Source organism: Urocampus carinirostris, chromosome 11 (assembly GCF_059441175.1).
Source record: "Urocampus carinirostris isolate Australia breed hairy pipefish chromosome 11, RoL_Ucar_1.0, whole genome shotgun sequence".
In the NCBI taxonomy this organism is placed as follows: domain Eukaryota; kingdom Metazoa; phylum Chordata; class Actinopteri; order Syngnathiformes; family Syngnathidae; genus Urocampus; species Urocampus carinirostris.
In genome coordinates this window covers 30,262,551-30,282,960 of record NC_142359.1, presented here as the reverse complement: position 1 = coordinate 30,282,960, position 20,410 = coordinate 30,262,551, and the positions used below count along the sequence as shown (strand labels likewise).

General features: G+C 38.7%; 1 protein-coding gene across 9 annotated transcripts in view; it reads right to left on the bottom strand.

The window, feature by feature from the left end:
• The window catches only part of foxp2 (forkhead box P2), a 191,744-nt gene that overhangs the window by 68,268 nt on the left and 103,066 nt on the right, over positions 1-20,410 (bottom strand). For all 9 annotated transcript variants that reach the window (XM_088348554.1, XM_088348549.1, XM_088348552.1 and 6 more), the window contains one exon: positions 3,484-3,573. In XM_088348554.1, coding sequence (XP_088204680.1) covers positions 3,484-3,573 — 90 coding nt within the window. The remainder of the gene's footprint in view (positions 1-3,483; positions 3,574-20,410) is intronic.

Sequence of the window (20,410 nt, the reverse complement as noted above, 5' to 3'; positions counted from 1 at the left end):
AAACCAGTACTATCTGTTTTCATGTGGGATAGCAAACACCTATACAAAATGCCTAATCTTGCTTAAAAATGATGTGAATAATAAACATACATAAACTTATAATTAAACGTGCAATGTATACATATATTACACAAGCAAAATGGCCAGGCATTGCTTGGCCGAAAGAAGATTGCATTCAGCTGCTTGGAGTGGTCAGGAGTTGCAGTGTCTATTGTAGCCGCCAATTTTGTTGGTATTTACTGGGGATACCTTGACACGAAAACTTGCTAAAGACACTCGCAGAAGCCTAAAGTACAACTGTATACGTTTTTATGAAGATTTGTTCAGCCGTTTTGTAGCCTATAAGTCACATACAAAAGAGGATTTATAGAGTAGAACAGATTTAGATTTAGATGGATGGATTAGTTTGAGCTTCAATCTAGAGGGAGCTGACATAATTGTTCAACATCGTTATGCTACGGTACCCCCCAAAAACAAAAGTCTTGTGAAAGGTTAGGCGACAAAATAATGAGAAATACCTCCATAGAGAATTATTATTTCCAAGAACTACTACCACCCTGATCTCGTATGTACAGTGTCCATGAGCACAATGGATTGTACAACTGCAACTGTCTATATGCACATATTTATCATATATCATTAATATTTTAGTTTTAAGTTTGTTTTTTTCTTAATTATTTTGCATTATTTCACCTTTTAAATTTGTTGTAAAATGTGAAGCTCTGTAATACTTGTATCATGACAATAAAGCCAGTTCATGTATTCATTCATTGGTATTCTTCCTTGTGCTTGTTAGTACTCGTTTTTGGTTGCACTACACAATACAGCGACATCTAGTGGTCAAATATTAAACAGTGTCCTTTTAAAGAAAGCAACATTTTAGGGTTCTAAATGGTAAAAATCCTTGAGCATGGACTTTCATTGTGTATCGGTGATTAAAATCGCCAGCCTTCACGATTACTCTATAGCAGCATGATAGTGATGGATGAACCCCCGGGATTCAGTGTTCTCACCTTACGACATTCCACTTTAAAGTGTGGAATAAGATGTTTTCTATAGCCCTTCTTTACAGCCTTTTTCCCTGCTGTCTGAAATCCACTTCAAATGATTTCACATGCCCAAAAACCTCTAACTTTCCGGTGTTGGTGCAAATATACAAAAGTCAATTCCATTGAAGTTGGGAAAAAGTTTAAAATGTCAGTAAAATTAGAATAGAATGACTTGCAAACCTTTTCTAACCCATATTTAAATGAATACACCACAAAGACAAGATTATCCATGTTCAAACTCATAAACTTTATTTCCATAAGCAAATAATGATAAACTTAGAATTTTATAATTGCAACAAGTGCCAAAGTAGTTGGGAAAGGGGCTTCTTCACCATTGTGTTACATCACCTTTCCTTTTAATAACACTCAATAAACGTTTAGGAAGTGAGGAGACTAGTTGTTGAATCGTTGATAGTGGAATCCTTTCCCATTCTTGCTTTATGTACAGCTTCAGCTGTTCAACAGTCCGGGGTCTCCTTTGTCTTATTCTGCGCTTTATAATGCGCCACACATTTTCAATGGGAGACAGGTCAGGACTGCAGGCAGGCCAGTCAAGCACCCGCACCCTCTTACTACGAAGCCACGCTGTCGTGAGACGTGCAGTGTGTGGCTTGGCATTATCCTGCTGGAAGAAGCAAGGGCGCCCATGGTAAAGATTCTGTTTGGATGGCAACATACTTTGTTCCAAAACCTGAATGTACTTTTCTGCATTAATGGTGCCTTCACAGATGTGCAGGTTACCCATTCCTTGGCCACTCATGCACCCCCATACCATCACAGATGCTGGCTTTTGCACTTTGCGTGCATAACAGTCTGGGTGGTTCTGTTCTTCTTTGGACCGGAGGACACGACGTCCACAATTTCCAAACACAATTTGGAAAACTGACTCATCAGACCACAGAACACTTTTCCACTTTGTATCAGTCCATTTTAGATGGGCTCGGGCCCAGAGAACCCTGCGGCGTTTCTGGATGTTGTTGATGAATGGCTTACGCTTTGCAACATAAAGTTTTAACCCACACTTACGGATATAGCGTCGAACTGTATTGACTGACAGTGGTTTTCCAAAGTGTTCCTGAGCCCATGTGGTGATGTCCTTCACACATTGATGTCGGTTCTTAATGCAGTACCGCTTGAGGGCTCGGAGGTCACGGGCATTCAATAATGGTTTACGGCCATGCCGTTTACGCACAGTGATTTCTCCAGATTCCCTGAACCTTTTCACAATATTATGGACTGTAGATGATGATATCCCTAAATTCCTTGCAATTGTACTTTGAGGAATGTTGTTTTTAAACTGTTCAACAATTTGCTCACGCAGTTGTTCACAAAGAGGTGAACCTCGCCCCATCCTTGCATGTGAATGACTTAGCTTGTTCGGGTCTCCCTTTTTTATACCCAGTAACAACTCTCACCTGTTGCTAATTCATCTGTTCACCTGCAAATAGTTGGTTGATTTCCATTCATCCACTTTCTGAGTAGTTATTGACACCTGTCCCAACTATTTTGGCACGTGTTGCTGTCATCAAATTACAGAGTTGATGATTTTCTCCCAAAACAATAAAGTTTATGAGTGAAGACAATAAATATGTTGTCTTTGCTGTGCATTCATTTAAATATGGGTTGAAAAGAATTTGCAATTTACTTGGATCCATTTTTATTTGCAATTAACACACTTTCCCAACTTCATTGGAATTGAGTTTTGTAGTTATGTTTCTAAGATGCCTATCTTCTATTGGTCGGCATCACACAAAATGCTGGTCTGCTATTGGCTAAACTACCTCCCTCAATGCCTTTCTTTCTATTCAGTTCAGACTCGTATTCTTTGGAAAGACATTGGTGAAACAATACTCTATTTTTGGGGGTCCCAAGGCTTGCAGTAATGCTAATTGGAGAAGCCAAAACATGATAACAATGGAAGCAAGGCTAGGTTACTCTCTGCAGAAAGCATAGCCGTGACCAATCAATGATTGCGACTATAACTAAAATTAAAAAGGCAGTTAAATCAAGGAAAACTAGGGCTATTGAATAGGTAAAGTTTTATAATCAGTTTTAATTTGAATTCACCTTCCTCCTTTGCATCCACCTGCTTCTACAGTCAACCAGCTCAAGTTAGGTACCAAAAATAAATGTAATGTCATTTTATACATTGATTTATGTTATTTAATCATATGCAGTTATATTACACACAATTAGAACTGACCATATACAATTTCGTTATTTTCACGTTTTTACCAGGGATACCGGCTGGGGATTTGAACACTTTAGCTAATTACCATTGATTTTTATCACCCGCTATACATCAATTTCACTTTGCGATCCTCACCTCAGAACAAGTTCATGTTGCTACTGTATTTTAAAGTCTCGTGGAACGAGGATAACATTTTGGAGGACGGATCATATATTTTGAAAATATACATCCGAGACTCCTTACCTGTAGGGGGCGCTGCTTGTCGTGGCTTTTCGGGGATTTGAGTCCACAGCCCGGCTGCTGCAGGAGTAATTGCCTGGCTGCTTGGAGGGCCTGCCAAGAAGCACAATAAAAAAAGATAAATAACGTTTGTAAAGAGCAGTGACTCCAGTCTTTGAAGCACACAACAAAAAGAAGCACAAACGGTGATATTTATTCTCCTGTGTATAAACATGTCAAGCATTCAAAGATGACACAAAAACACTTGAACCGCAAAGAAAGAAAAAGTGACGAATTGTTTTTGTCGTCATGTCAATCCGAGACTGACACAAATGATAAGTCTTACTTATAAAGAAAAAAAAGGACCTGTTGCTAAAATGATAAACCTGTAAAGTCTAGTGGAGAATTGTGAAATTACACCTTAAATGTATGTTCTTTTTTTCTAATCACAACACTTTTGAGTAGTTAGTGATACTGAAGCTGGATACAGACACCAGTAACAAATCCCTCCACTACACACACAAAAATTAAAGAAAATATAGGAAAAAAAACCTGATGTAGAACAGAGATGTTAAACTCATTTTAGCTCGGGGGCCACATGGTGGAAAAAACATTCTTACACGGGTCGAACTAGATTAAATAGAAAGAGGGAGAGGAGGAGAAAGAGAAAGAACGAGAAAGAGAGAGAAAGACAGTGAGGGCGGGAGAGAGAAAAGAGAGAGAGAGAGAGAGAGAGAGCGAGAGAGAGAAAGGGAGACAAAAATGATATAAAAAGAGAGATAAAGAGACAGAAATAAAGAGAATGAAAGATAGACTAAGAGAAACAAAGAGAAGCGAAAAATAACTATCATATGAAAGAGAGAATAAAAGAGGGAGAAAGTGACAGAGAGATAAAGAGAAAATTAAGAGAGAGGGAGAACAAATGAGAGGAAAGAAAGAAAGAAATATAAAATGAAGGAAGAAGGAAAACAGAAAAATGAAGAAAGAAAGAAAGAAAGAAAGAACAAAAAGGAAAGAGAGTGAGAAAGAGAGTAAAAGAGAGATGTAAATAGAAGGGAGATGTGATAAAGAGAGTAACAAGAGAGATGTAAATAGAAAGAAGATGTGAGACTGTGAAAAAGGAGAGAAAGATAAAGCAAGTGAGAAAGAACAAGAAAGAAACAAAGGGAAAAAGAGAGGGATAGAGAAATAAATAGAGCTACAGTTGCTTTAGGTTTGGTGTCTGGCTTTGGCGACATCAAGTCGACATATTTAAAACTGCATCTCTTTTTTCTCTTGTGCTTCTCTCAGCGTTGTATCACGGGCCTTACATGTATTTATCATCACATGTACATATATTACACTCCAATAGTGCTTATTATGTACTATTTTGCTATGTTAACATTTTTATCTGAGGTTCCAGGGGCTCTTATCTAATTAGCATATGTTTTTAACCCCCGCTTTACGACAATTGCGAACCCCACCTTAGAATAGGTACCAGGTTCTACAGTACACAATAATAAATAACCCAATGTAGTATTTTTCAAATACAGTGGACCTCAGGATACATCTTCTCCACCTTATGATGTTTTAAAATTATGGTATGGAATATGATGTTGATTAGAACCCTCTTAAGGATCTTTACCTTCTATAACCCATCAACAACTTTATTTTTGTCCCCTCCATATTTGCATCCACCCGCGACTGTATTCCACCAGTTCAAGTCACGTTTCACCAAAAGTAAATACAGATTCATCTTTCCCTTACATGTATATGAATTTGTGTAATAATTCACGTATATTACACTCAAGTAGTGCTTAGTATGTACTATTTTGTTATCTTAATATTTTGTATATACAGTACCAGAAGTTCAGAGCCAATTAGATGATTAGTTTTAATTGAATTAGATTGCACTTTGCAATCCCCACCTCACAATATGTATATGAATTTTGTATCCTGGGTTCTACAGTACATTGTAAATACACACATTAAATGAGTATTATACTAATACAGTGGATGCTCAGGATACAGATCCCCGCCTTATGATGTTTTTAGGTTATGGTATGGAATGTTATCATTTTTGAACCCCTCATTAAAATGTTTTGCACACTATACTATTTTTCTCTCCTATTCCATTCAGCATCCACCTGCTACTCCACTTGACCAGCACAATTCACAACATCTCTTACAGTTTATTTTTTCCATTACATGTTCCAATGCTGTACAGCAATTACACTTGGCGACCCGCACCTAAGATTAGATGAATGTCGTATCCCGGGGTCTACAGTACATCATATAAAAATAAAAGCAGCCATCTGAATATGACATTCATTTCATGCACTGTACATCTGTTTCCTCAAAATAATGACCCCATTTAATAAGCACATCAGTAAAAGAAGATGGAGGCGTGTGAAAGGAGGGGGAATGTGTATGGGGTTTAAAAAAACAAGAAAGCATCAATAGAATTGACCTGTCTAGTGTGTGCTCAACTGAAATGCCCACTTGTCTCTCATTTGCATATTCATAAGACGGAAGTGGAGCGGGCGCCGCGTGAAGTGGTGTGATAATTAAAGTTGACAAAAAAATCAACATCAGGTTGCTTTCGAAACCGACTGAGCGGAATTTTTCAGCCTGATCTCGATGAAAATGATCGGTGCCGTTGACGGTAAAGCATGTCGAAGCGGCTGAGTCGTAAGTTGCCCTTGGTGGTAATGGATGTCAATGTATTTTTTACGGAACATTTTGATTGGTTGGAAGTATCGACCAACTAAGTTCAAATTAATGGGTTTCATAAAGCGAATGAGCAAAATAATGTACAGTTTTTTTTAGCTAGCTATCTGGCTAATTGTCTAGCTTTGTAGCTAGCTATTTGGTAAGCTATCTACTGAATGGGTGGGTAACAAAATAAACGTTCCAAACCCTTTCCCCTTTTATTCACCCGCTACTCCACTCAACCAGCTCAAGTCACATCACACCAAAGGTAAATAAAATGTCAATTTTCCGTTAAATGAATATTTTAATGTTATTGAATAATAAGAATACATGCTACACATAAGTAGGACTTACCGTGTACTATTTTTTTTGCTACTTTTTCTTATTTTATTGCTTTTATCTGGGGTACTGGGGGTTAGGAACACATTAGCAAATTTCCAAAGTTCCTATCCCCCGCTATACAGTCGAAAAAATTGATACATATATGTGTAATTATAAAAGAACACTGAATAGAGTAAATGTATTCTTCTTCTTCAATAATTATTTTATTATTATTATTATTATTACTACATTTGATTATTTATTTTTTCTTAAAATCGCACAATGGCAGGAAAAAAAATGGGAATATAAGAATGGGTGAGTATAAGAAAAAGATGCCCCCCACAGACATACCCTCCTACCATCCTTCCAAGCCCCTTGCATCCACCCGCTACTCCGCTCGACCATCTCAGGTCACATCACACTAAAGGGGGAATAAAATGTTGTTTCTTTCCTTTACATGTATATTAATTTATACTGTTATTCAATCGAATGTAGGTATATTACACATATGTAGTATGAACTATATACTATTTTAGATTGTATGTAATGTTTTGATCTGTGGTACGGGGGATCTAGAGTGCATTAACTAATTCCCATGTGTCAGGGGTCTGCAACCTTGAATTACCAAAGAGCCCGAATGGACCAAACACAAATATTTCTGGAGCCATGGAAGAAAACAAAATTAAAAAGACATTTAAAAATTTTAAAAAAGGTGATTAACATATAAAATATAGCGATTACATATTTTATATTTGTTGGAAATATTGTTAAAGCAACAAGAAACGTTAAGGATGTTTTTGTCGTGTGTTTCTTCCTACATAAACTGTCAAAAATGTAAAAATAAAAATCAGTTTGCCTCCCCTTCTTTTCCCTTTTTCAAAGAAAAGGTCCTAGGAGTCACAAGGACAGCGCTAAAGAGCCACATGTGGCTCTTGGCTCGCAGGTTGCTGACTCATAGGCTCATTTTGCGATCCGCACTACACAACGGATTCAGGTCATATCCCGCAGTCGTACAGATCTTATAATCATGTTTTAAGTTTGAGTGAGGATACGAAAAAATACTAGAGAATATATGATGTTGCGTGCCGGTATCCATGGCGACGGTAGCCTCGACAGGACGGGTACCACACGGCCCTGACGGAAGGTTTCAGGGTGGTATTTGAACAGGCACATTGAGTTGTCCGGCAAACAAGGCGAGGGGAGAAAGTGGGAGGGGCTTAAAAAAAGAAGATGAGATGGAGACGAAGTTGCCATGCGTGCGGAGCCTCGGGGGAATGCAGACACCACGATCAATTACGGAAGGACAGAAGGAGCCAGACCCCGGTAAACAAACACTGGAGTCGGGGAACGGGGGCCAGTCCGAAAGGCATCGATCTGTCTCATCACCGGGGGGAGGCTGTTTTCTATGCGTTTGTGTAATGTGACGCCTCCTAAAAGTGGGCCATAAACAAAACTTCCAAAATTTACAGTTTTTCCCAGACTAGAAGGCGCACCTGGAATACTCAATTTAAAAAAAAATCTAAATTAAGACAAAGTCCAGAAAAAAACACAATTGAAATAGCATTCCATCGATCTATTTTCAGCCCCGCTTACGCTCACTAGGGCCGGAGGGGGTGCTGGAGCCCATAATTGAAAAAATAAAAATGAATAAAACATAACACCACATGAATAAGAAGCAATTTTAAGCAAATGCTTATTTCAATTCTTTTTGAATCACTTTTTACTCCAGTTGAAAAGGTTCCATCTGAAAAACATAGCACTTTTCAACGATTTACACGAGGAAAACAATTTTTAAAAATAGACGTTAACGGTTCTTTGTGGATTCTCAGTCAAAACTGGTAGATAACAACTAATTTCTTAGAAGCATTTTTGTCACGATGCATGAAAAATGACTTTTTTTTTACTGAATCATTTTAGTCAAAAATATATACATTTTATTAATGTGTTTTTTTTAAGACTTTCGAAACCTTTAATACATGTTGATGTCATGAACCAGAAGAGGATCTGGACCCAAACGCGTGACGTTCTCACACAAGCCTTTTATTTTACGGGAAATGGGGAGTCATGCACGTTAGGCATCAGTTTGGCGAAAAAAAAATTGTTTAAATGTGTTTTTGTTTATGATTTTATATAATCGTATGCATATATATTACCCAAAAGTAGTACCCACTATATACTATTTTGCCACTTTAATGTTTTTTTCTGGGGTACAAAGGGTCTACCACAATCATAAAATAAACAATGTTTCGACTAAACTGATTCCGCCAATCATGGGTTCATTTTGGAACGTAACCCCACGATAAACGAGGGTTTACCGTACCTGATATGTACGATTTTGTCCCAGTCATTAAAAGTTTGCTAAAAAGTAAATTACCAAAAATCTTGCACAGTGCATACCTCCCGTCCATTTAAACCGGGTTGCCATGCACAAAAAATTGCCATTAATGCTCACATTATATGGCGAGCACAATGCCAAACATTCTTGCAGGCGGCCGTTATATCAATAAGGAGGCACTCACACAGGCATATTTGATGTTGATATCTATCACCGAGGTCGCAAAAATAAATAAGAGCAGGGAAAATAACAGGGCGGCCCGGACCGTGACACGGAGATCCTAATGAAAATAAGATCTGGCCCAAATGGAACGGCTGTAATTGGTTTCAGATAGCCAGGTCGGGAGAAAGGAGATATTATGCGGGGGAAAAAGGGACGGGGAAACAAGAATGTTTACACAGGCATTCCTGGGCTGCATTAATAGGCATGCACAGATCACCGGCGAGGCGAAACACCGGCAGACTGACAGAGAGTGGAAAAGGGAGGAGGCTGGGGGGTTAAACATAAAAAGAAAAAAATGAAAAAAAGAGAATAGAGCATCCCTCCTTGGAGAATCTTTGGAGAGCAAGATAATAAGCAATTCCGGCAATTGCAATCTGCTTTTCAAATGGCATCGACAGTCTCTTCGAGGTGCAACTCATCGATTCGTCCCCAACTAATCGATTATAAAAATAGTTCGCCATGCATCTGATAGTCCTTCAGACCAGGGGGCAACAAAGTTTCGAGAGCTGCTTTTTCGTTATTGATTAGCCCAAAATGCTATTAGTCCTTTCTATAAATAACTATTCATATTCTTACTATGTTATAACGATATTTTTATAAGGTTATTACTAAGTTAGTAGAGTTAAGCATAAGAAAATAAATGACCAAAACATCTGCTTTGTATAAGAGGACTGAAGGATTTATAAATTACAAGCTAAAGCCCTCAAAAAAAGAAATAATGATGTATTTCAAGATGTAAATGTATATGGTCTGCATTTATATAACACTTTTCGACTGAAAATCTCCCAAAGCGCTTTACAATGTTCTTCACCCATTCACACGCCGATAGCAGAGTCAGCCATGCAAGGTAACTACCTGCTTATCTGGAGCATCAAGGATTTAGTATCTTGCCCTAAGACACTTCGACATACTGAGTTGGGAATCAAACTTGCACTATCTTGATCGCAAAACGGCGCTTTACCTCCTGAGCTACTGCCATCCAATCAGATCAATGATCTCTAACACAAGTTATGTATCAAATTTCCTAGAAATACACATTTAAGAATACATGGTGATCTATTTCTAGAACTGTTGGTGATCGCTGGTTAACAAAACCTTTGGAATTTACACCTTAGCTTTTCAAATTTAAACTAGTCAATTTTTACAGAAAATTACGTTTGTTTTTTTTTAAAGGCTGAGTATTGGAAAATGTTGAATAATCCATCCAGCCATTGTCTGCTCCCCTTATCCTCAGTAGGGTCACGGGGCTGCTAGGGCCCATCCCAACTATCGTCGGGCAGTGGGCAGGGGACACCCTGAATCGGTTGCCAGCCAGTCACAGGGCACACAGAGACAGACAACTGACTTGCTCATTCACACCTAAGGACAATTTTAACCGGACAGTTAACCTGACATGCATGTTTTTGGAATGTGGAAAAAACCCACTCAGGCACAAGGAGGACATGCAAATTATGCACGGGCAGGCTGCAGTAGCTGGAATTGAACCTTGGACCTGTGCTCTGTGTGGCTGCTCGCTAACCACCCAACCGCCGTACCGCTTATGTTAAATATTAAATGTCTTATCTTTTTATTATGATTTTTTTAATGCACAATTTGTTTATTTATTCCGCTATTTATTGTTACATATTTATTTTTTTAAAATTGGGAAAAAAATATGCACCAAAAATTTAAAATGACTTTGACTTATTCTAAAATGTTGAATATTGATTGTGTTATTTATTATTATTATTAATGATAATTATCTATAATCTATTTATTTACAAAATATTTATTTATGTAAATTTACTATATTAGGAACATATTTGTTGCACAAAAGTCTAATGTGTTTAATGTATTATCATATCATTTATAATTATTTTGAATATTTGGAATATTATTTATGTTATTTATTATTTTTGTATCCATTGTAGAAACATTTTTTATTAATTCATTTATTTATCTTTAGCACCAAAATTATGTTTTGGTCATTTAAGCATGTGAAATTAAAACTACAATAAAAGTGAGAGTTGCAGAAAAAAAACACATGTATTTAGAAATGTAATTCCGCCCCTAAAAATATGATTTTTATATTAGATTTGATTCATTCGTAAACGGTTACCGAATGAAGAAGCATTTTATTTTAATTTCTGATTTTATTTACCACATTTCTGGTCTATTAGGTGCTACTGTTTATAAGACAAAAGTTCCTTTTTTAAGTGTGCCTAGTAGTCCAAAAGATACAGTAAATAAAACATTTATTTTGGAGTACCCGAATTATATTTGACTTATTTTTTGAATGATGTTTACTTCATATATTCTTTTTGGATACAGGGAGTGAAACCAAAAGACTTGGATCCAGTTCATCAATTGAAATAATCATAGGTGGCGGATTCAATCCCAGCAATTCTTTGCAGCGGGTGTTGAGGGTATCGGCGACTCATGTTTGCACGCAGGGTATAAGCCGTAAGCCAAGAATGTCACTCTTCGAAATCCGCCAATATACCTGCTAGCGACATAAGCGACATAGCATTCGAATTGGAAAAGCCTCTACATTGTGTTTGGTCAGTACACATCGGCAGATGTTCGGGATAATGTCCCTCTCGCCAACTTAATGTGAAAGAATTATCCATTTAAAAAAAAAAAACTATAATTTAAGCATTGCAAGTGACAAACATTTTTTAATAGGTCGAGCCCTGATTAAAATACTTTATTGACAATGTAAACTATAAGTCCAATACGAATGTGACATTACAATGTGTTTATTTAATGTCCTTCAAAATTCAATTCGTCATCAGATACACCAAAGCATTGTTTCCCTCGTCGTGCATTTTAGCGTTTATTTCGATTTTTTAGAATTGATTTCTGTTTTCTCCTTTCTCTAACATTCGTCCCTGGTACCGTGGATAATCTAAGTTTAATATGACTGCCTTTTCATATGTCATGTGTAAAATTAGTGGACGAGTGGTTAGAATTTGTTGCGTTCACCGCCGTGATCCGGAATATAAAAGGTATATAAAACAACAACAAAAAAGTGTTTGTCAAACAGCTTCAAAATAATGCCGAACCAAACGCAGATGAGGAAATGAGTTGTCAGACTTTTGATAATTGATAATAACAAATGTTATCAATTTATTGTTGCAACCCTCGTCTTATCCCTCATATTGGACTCCGACAGGCCCCTTAAGGCCCCAGGCCGTCGATTTGAGACAGATGCCATGAAGTGACAATAAGCAAGACGCCGGACTGGAAAATAAACATATCATATGTTCCCCCTCACGTCACCGTTGCCCTCGGAGTCCTCAACTTCTTCCCCCTCCTTCCTATCCACACATCACCTTCTTCATTTCTCACTCTCATCTCCTCACCCGCTGCTTGTTTATTGATTCTCTAGATTAAGAATTCCTTGGGCGGAGGATTGTAACACACAAGCATCAAATTATTTTGGGCTGTGCTTATTTGCCTTCGCCTTGCATCTATTTGGCCTGCGTCTGTCGACAATTATGCCGAGCCGGGCCCCAGACTCAGGTGCTAATAATGAAGGACAAATAGAATCATATGTGTAAACTTCCCCCACTGATGAAAATTTATATTAACTTTCTGCCACAGTAAACAGAGCCGCATAGCTACGCCTTCCCGGGAGGATCCACAAGATGAATTTGCTCGCTCCAAACATCAGCGAGGAGGCGAAGGACCATATAGGCGGAGGGGGAGAGCAGGCGCTTCATTTTTCCACGCAAAAAAGCACGGTTTGCTGTTTACGAGTTTGGGGTTGTTCAGAATTTCTTCAGTCCAGTAAACTTCTGGGATACAGAGACCCGTCCTTAAGACTTTTTCACTTCACGGTGTGGTATAAGATGTTTTTTTCCGCCCCTTTTTACACATTTTCCCCACTATCTGACATCAACAACTACTCAAAAGCATGCTCAAAAAACGTTGCAGTGTTGGAGCGTATGACGAGTAACTGGTCTTGTCTCTTATAAGTTTGCCTCGCGTTTTCATGCAAATGTTGATGTGCCATTGGCTGAACTACCTCTGACAATGGCTTTTTCTTCAATCAGATCTAAATGTAGGGTGAAAAGCGTTGCAAGTCTGCAATACAATACTCTATTTTTTATACTGTATTTATTACCCATAGGTCCCAAGATTTTGCAATGTTGTTGGAGAGGAAAAACATGCTAACTATGGAAAAAAGGTTTGTGATAATCAAGGAAGGAAAGGTAGGAAATTGTTACCTGACATGAAAATTGTAAACTGCTCAGGGGTATAGCAAATGGTTCTAAATTGTTTTATTTTTACCTTTAGTCATCTTACACAAGTTTTACACGATTAAATAATTGCGTAGGTACTGTACATATCTCATTAATATTTGGTGTCCGTATTTATTTTATTATGTGGCTATCTTAAAACAGTCCTTGGGGACGGTAGAATTCGATGTTGGCTTATATGCGAGTATATATGGTGGGTAATCCATTTCAGTCCGATTAATCAAGGATGCTATTCAGATTCAGTTGCGGGTAAATTGCTAGCGGTTTGGACGGAGATTTTTCCCAATTCACTCTCTGCAGGTGTTTTTTGCAAAAGTCCTTTCTTTCGCCTGAGCTCTCCGACTATTCCTCCAGATAAGGTGACAGTTAGGCCTTTCAGTGGCGCTCTTTATCTACAGCTGCTCTTGGAAGAAGTCCTTTGGAAAGCCCGACAGTGGAGAGCTTCCACAATGTGCTATCGCAAAAAGACAGGCAGGAAGTAGAATAGGGAGCAAGAGAGAACAGAGCTAGCTTGTTCCGCGTGAGCGAGTGTGAGTGACGGGCAGTGAGCGGGAAGGTCAAGTGTCAGCCTCTTTTGTACAAATGTTCTCTTTTGGAAGGAAATTTGAGAGGTTGCCGTCGAGGCTCATTTGCAAACAGTTTGGGGATCGGGAGGCAGGCGTTCGATATGCTACGATGACTGTTTGATAGGAAAAGAGATCGATGACGAGGATTTCACAGGCTCGATATGGTCAGACATTGTTACATTTACAAGATTGAGACAATTATTGAAATCATGTGAGGTTGTTCGAGGTGATTAAAAACCAGGCCATTAGAAGTGTTTGTTTGCTGTGGCATATTTTTTTCGTAAGCAAACTAACAGAAAAAGGCAAATGTTGTTGAATTCATGCATTAAACAGTGTCTGAAGAGTGCATAACTTGAGGTGTTCTTAGAGTTTCAAACTAAATATTTTCTCGATTAAGTATGTGTTCATAATGTCCAACTCAGTTCAAAGAGCATTTATATATTTTCATTCACAACATCTATCTGCTTTTATCTAAAGTAAGAAAAGGACTGTTTCAAATACAGTCCAAAAACCAACCCAAACCTTATAAAAGATTATAAAGCAAGACTTTTTTCAAGCCCCTCTAAGAATATCACATACTAGCACGCGCAACAGAAGAAGCTGCAAAGATAATAACAGTCAAATGATGGCGTCAGCAAGTATTTTGAAGTTACGGACACCACCTCAAATGGCGGAACTTTATAAAATCGGGTCTCAACATCACTGACTTACGTACATGAGCCTTGCTAGAATTATAGCTACCAGCAGCTTTAATTTTGCAAATAATGTCACCTTTCATAGGTGTATTGATTTTTTTAACGTTATTCTTTAGTCGTTTTACAACTCATTGGTGACAATATGGATGGTAGGAATGTTGATTGCTAATTTTATCATGCCATGATATGAGTTAAAGGTCCATTTAACTCAATTAGGTCTAACTAGATTGCTATTACAATTTTGGGCAGATCATTGATCCCAATCTTGTGAAAAAAGACAGATCTGCTGATCCTGATTTTTGTAGATAGTAGATTTTATTTTTGATCGGAAATGTGTTATGACATGAGTCAAAGGGTCTGTTAACTTGATGAAGTTCAAACTACGTGTACATCCATATCACAAGTTTGCTGACGTCCATTGATTGGAATCTTTAAAAAAAAAAAGCCAGATCTAACTATATCAGGACAACCATTTATTTCGATCTTTTTAAAAAGCCAGATCTGCCAAGCCCGATTTTTATAGATTGTGATTGGAAACATATGTTGGCCAGGAGAAGAATAGGCGCCACTGGGCTGTGCTCGCCCAAGACACACCACAGGGAATGGTGCCCCTAGGACCCTGGTGGTTGGGGGATCCAACCAACAAACCAACCAAGAAACGAACCAATTTCATCGTGCCATGACATGAGTCAAAAGGTCAGTTCCCAGAATAGTTTGAAAATAGGTGTGCGTCTGACATATCTTCCAGACAATCATTGATTCCGATCGTGTTAAGAAACCAGATACCGATGATCCCAATTCTTACAAATTGTGATTTTTATTTCTATCAGTAACGTTATCCTGCCAACAAACAACACAAAGGGTGAGTTAACTAAATTTGATCAAAATTAGGTGTCTATTTACCACAATTTTCAGGCCGATCAGTGATCCCATCTTGTAAAAATCCAAGGTCTGCTGATAACCATTTTTTTACAGATCACAATTTTTCTTACTATCCGTAATTTTCTCGTGCCATGACATTTGTATCCACACATGAATTGTGTACGTCCTTGCATTTGGCTGCAAGAAATCGTAAACCACCTCGACTGAATTTTCTGACGTTGAATCAAATTTTGCACTCATACCCAATATATTTACCCCAATTGTGTTAGAAACGCACACCTAGCGACACCAAACCGAGTCCCTTCCTCACTTTCGCGAGCGTGAGCGTCTCTCACCCATTTGATAGGCCGCGGCACCTCTATCCATTTAACAGAGCTTAAAAAATCCTCCATCTGCATATGGCGGGGTGTCTTAAGCTGACAAGCACAAGACAGGATTTGCTAGAAGGCAGCTTTGGAGTCTTGTGAATTTAACAAGCATGTCTAGTATTACAGTTCCTCTCCGCTTTAGCCATGAATAGTAACAAATCAGTCTCTGAAACGCTTGCCCGACGGTTTGTTGTGTGCCCCCCCCCCATTTCCCCTCCCTCTTTTCCCTTCCCCGGAATATGAAAATGCCTTCAAATCTGGCTAAGGGAGCGTCATCGGTGTCCTCTTTATCTAATGCGCACAGGATCTCAACTAACAGATTCCAGGTATCAAGGGTTTTTTCCCCCTTTTTTCTCACTTGTTAACACTTTCTGTTCCTCAGATTACCTTCATCCCTGACCCATTTCCAGACTAGATAAGGAGCTCCAGAGATGTTTGTACTTGTAATACGACCAGGCTGCTCTTTATTTTTATGCATTGCTTCCGCACGTGGCGTGTGTGCCGAGACCCTCATACAAATACGGTAAATAAGTGCCGTCGCCGCAGGGAATTCACAGCTAGGAAACCAACAGACTCACGGATTACTCTCCGTCAGCTTCGGATCGCCTCATTTTCATCCGGATACTTGTCACTTGCCATTGCGTCATTTATTTCTGGAGTTTTCCTGTAAATATTGTTTAAGAGACCGCAAATAAATCCAAATATGGTATTTTGATTTATATTTGATTAGTACAATATGAGTTTAAGCGACATTGTGTAAAATTTGACAAATAGATTTAATTATTGTTGGTGACAAGAATGAGTGGAGAGGTGTTGTGAAAGTATTTAAATAAAGAGTGTTTTTTTTTAACCTGAATAATACACAATGTCCCTAAATAGTGCTGCTAAATGAAACAGAATCGCAAATCCACCTGTTTTCCGGGGGCGGCCATTTTTAGAATCCTTAGACTAAAGGTGACATCACAAATGTTCGTACTTCAGTTAACAGCCAATCAAAGTGCACCTGTTATTCTGATGGGCAGCCCTGATTGGTCATTAGCTTTTACTTGAGGGACTGCAATGTCATCATTATGCAATTGCATTCTCAAAAATGGCTGCCCCCCTGGTGAAGAAATGGTTACGCTTTTTGGGTCCAAAGGTAAACATTTTGTGGATTGTTTTCAACTTAAATATCTTGTTTTTTAGGAAAATATGGCCATAAATGACGTTTACTTTATTAAGATTGGAAATTATATTTCCATTCATTTGGAATTGTTCAATGAGCAGTGATAGGATGTCAGAATGCAGAATTAGATTTAATTTTATTATTTGTTTTATTTATTATTGTTTTATATCTCATTTATTTTGCGTTGCATATTTGTAAAATGTTCCCCTATTTTTCTCTGTAATTTGTATGATGTGTAAATCTGTTTAACTGTGTGTTTATAATGGTTGTTTAAATACATCTAATTAAAAATATTTCTTCTTAACTAGTATTCTACAAACGGAAATGTCATGTTTAGACCGGTAGGGGGCTTATACGACATAACATTCCTTCGTTGTGTCCGGATAAAAAACAGGGTTTGTAAGAGCAAGGGGCTGAACTTCAAGCTCAGCTAGACACTAAGCTGATATCGAAGCTGTGCTGCTGAATCCCTTCGTGCTTTGATTTTCTAGTTTGTGCGTTGTTTTCGGAGTTGCTGAAAGAAACCAGAATACATGCCAAAAACAGTTCAAAAGACTTATTTGGATTAAAAGTAACCTGATCCGTAATTTGACCCTATTTCTTGTGGTCTTTGACATTAATAATTCCAAATTAAGACACAAAAATATATTTTTGAAATGTATTAAGAATACTGCTTTTCTACAATAATACTCTTTAGAAAAATATCACTCAGTTGGCAAACAAGTTTGGTATTCTAAGAAGTACTGTAATCATTTTGTTTATAGCAGTTAATGTTGACCAGCCACCACCCACAATATGTGAAAATCCGTGAGGATAAGCTCTGCCAGCCCCCGCTTGCATCAATAGTTAACCTGGATTAATGGATTGCAGCCGCACGGGAGCTGTTCATTTTAGGTGGATGTAACAGAAAAATAGCCGCCACTCATGACACAAATTTGCTTTTTCCGCCCCTGCTCTCAGAAATTGAATGACGGGGGATAATGGATCACAGCCACACAAGTCCTGTTGCTGTTCATATTAGGTGAAAAAAAACAACATAAGAAAATGCCGCTCGTGATACAAATCTGCTTTCTTGGCCCCCTCACTCAGAAATAGTCAAATGGGGATAATGGATTTCGGTCAAACGAGTGAGGTTCATTTTAGGCTGGCCACAACAGCATGCTTCAGAGACCCTAAAACAAATGCACTCTGCCAGCCCCTGCTCTCAACAGTAGTGGACCGGGGTTAATGGATCACAGCCACAATCTTGCATTTCATTTTAGACAGACCAAAACGGACGTCATCCAACAAGAGTGTATTCTGCTGGTCTTTACTTGAAGCACTACAGTAATGGGGATAATGGAAAGTGGCTTCATGAATGTGGTTCTTTTTTACTGCAAACTCTGGGATGCATGGCAGGAAAATATTGTACAGACGACCCTCAAAGACTTTAAAAAGCAAACGGGACAATAGCATAACAGCTTTATCATGATGCCATGACCCAAACCAATAGCAGAGCAGCATTTTATATGGAGTTGATCAATAGCATACAGGAACAAATCCTGAAAAGTTTGAATTTTATGTTTTAGGGCACGCGAACAAAGTTTTTGTTATTGATGTTATATAGTGGGTGAAATGCAGTAAAGAGGGGCTAAAAACATCTTATTGCACACCGTGAAGTGAAAACTTTGTAAGGCGAAGTTGCAGTAAACTGAGGGTCTACTGTAATTAAAGTTCTTGAATGATCTATGTGTGTGGGATTTAATAAAATGGATTTTAGAAGTAAAAATAAAAACCCGGGACTCTCATGAGTTATCGTTTTTCAACAAACTTTCAAAAAGTGTTTTTTTTCTTTTTAATATAATCGTTTTGTCCTTGCATGGCGGGCTATGATGGAGCGATCATGCTCTTGGCACATTCATCAAAGCTCGAGAAGTAAGGGATTAAAAAAAAAAAGGAATCAGAAAAGAAACCCGTCCCTATGCGCAGTGTGCACCCGAGTGATACGTTCCCTTGTTAGGAGAAATTACATCCACTCACTTGAGCTACTTCAGCATGAAATTGAAAAAGAAGTAAATTTCTATTCCTGATTCAATGGAAGATGCAGATTAGTCCTCGTGGCTTGTTCTGGCGAGCTCCTTTCGGGAACGGCTGTTTATGAGTCGTTCTGGCGGCACACGCTGATACATTGACGCACCTATGAATTCTTACGCTTTCATTGGAGCTTTTCAAAATAATAAGTCGATCGGATTCTCGTCACACTGGCTTCCCACGTCTGCTCCTTTGCTCACTGTGGAAATTTTCCACATGCACGCACCGATGATGGATAGACGGCGAGCGTCAGGCAGATAAGTGTATCTTGTACGGCTCACTTAAAGGTCAAACGCGTCTCGTCGTAATTGAAACTCTGCCGGACCACCAGCCAGGTGTGATGGCGGGAAGCAGATTGGGAAAATATTAGAAGTCGGAGGAGCTAGCGTAGCTTTTTTTCGGGGAGACAACGCTGTTCGCGGTTAGCTAGCGTGGTTTTCTACGGAGATGAAGCTAGCAGGGTGTGAGGTCACGCAAATCTCGGTTGGTAGTATCGAGACATTGTGATAGCACGTAAAACCTCACAGAACCTTACAGACTGTCATAATCCTGCACTCAGGTTTGATTTCCTCACTTACTTTCTCTCTTTTGCTGTCCCTAACTTTATTTGGTAACTCACTTCCTGGCTCTTATTTCAACCCCAAACCTGGCGTCCCTTGTCATGATTTCCTTCCGTTCACACCTCTCACTATTCATTATTTAAACACTCAGTTTCCTGGGCTCCATGCTTGTTTGTTGCCTCTTTCTTCAAGTATTGTTGTCACAAATTTTTTCCAAACTGTGTGTCAACCAGTTGCCTGGCCTTGTCGATTACTGCCTGCTGTATTCTTAAACTGCTGCCTGCTGGATCACAGACACCCTCTTTGCCTGTTGGACAACGATTGCTGCCTCTGATGTTGTACATACTATTTCCTTGATACCTGACTTCACATGTGCCGACCCAACCCGAAAAAGGACCACTGTACTAATCTATGCTTCTGCGTTGTGCTTTTACACCACCCTGAGTGGGGCCCTGACACATTGAGTCATCAGGACTCACTGGCTGCTCTCGGCCTAGTCTTGAGGAAGTTGCCAACAACAGTATTAGTATTAGTATTGACGACGCTGGCTGCTAATGCCAGCAGCTAAGGCCAGCCATTAAAGCCATCGTCTGCTACACGAGCAACTACTAGAATCATCAGCACAACCCAGAAAATCTTCAGCCGCTCTGTCCATTATTAAGGAAATTGCAAAAGTATTACGAACTTCCCTGACCACTACTATTACGTTTTGAACCTGCTGCCCTCTGGTAGGTGCTACATGTCACTACGGGTCTCTTAAAACAACCAGGTCAACTGCACTAACCACTAATGCCAAAGTCTGCTATAATAGACCTTATTATATTGTAAATCA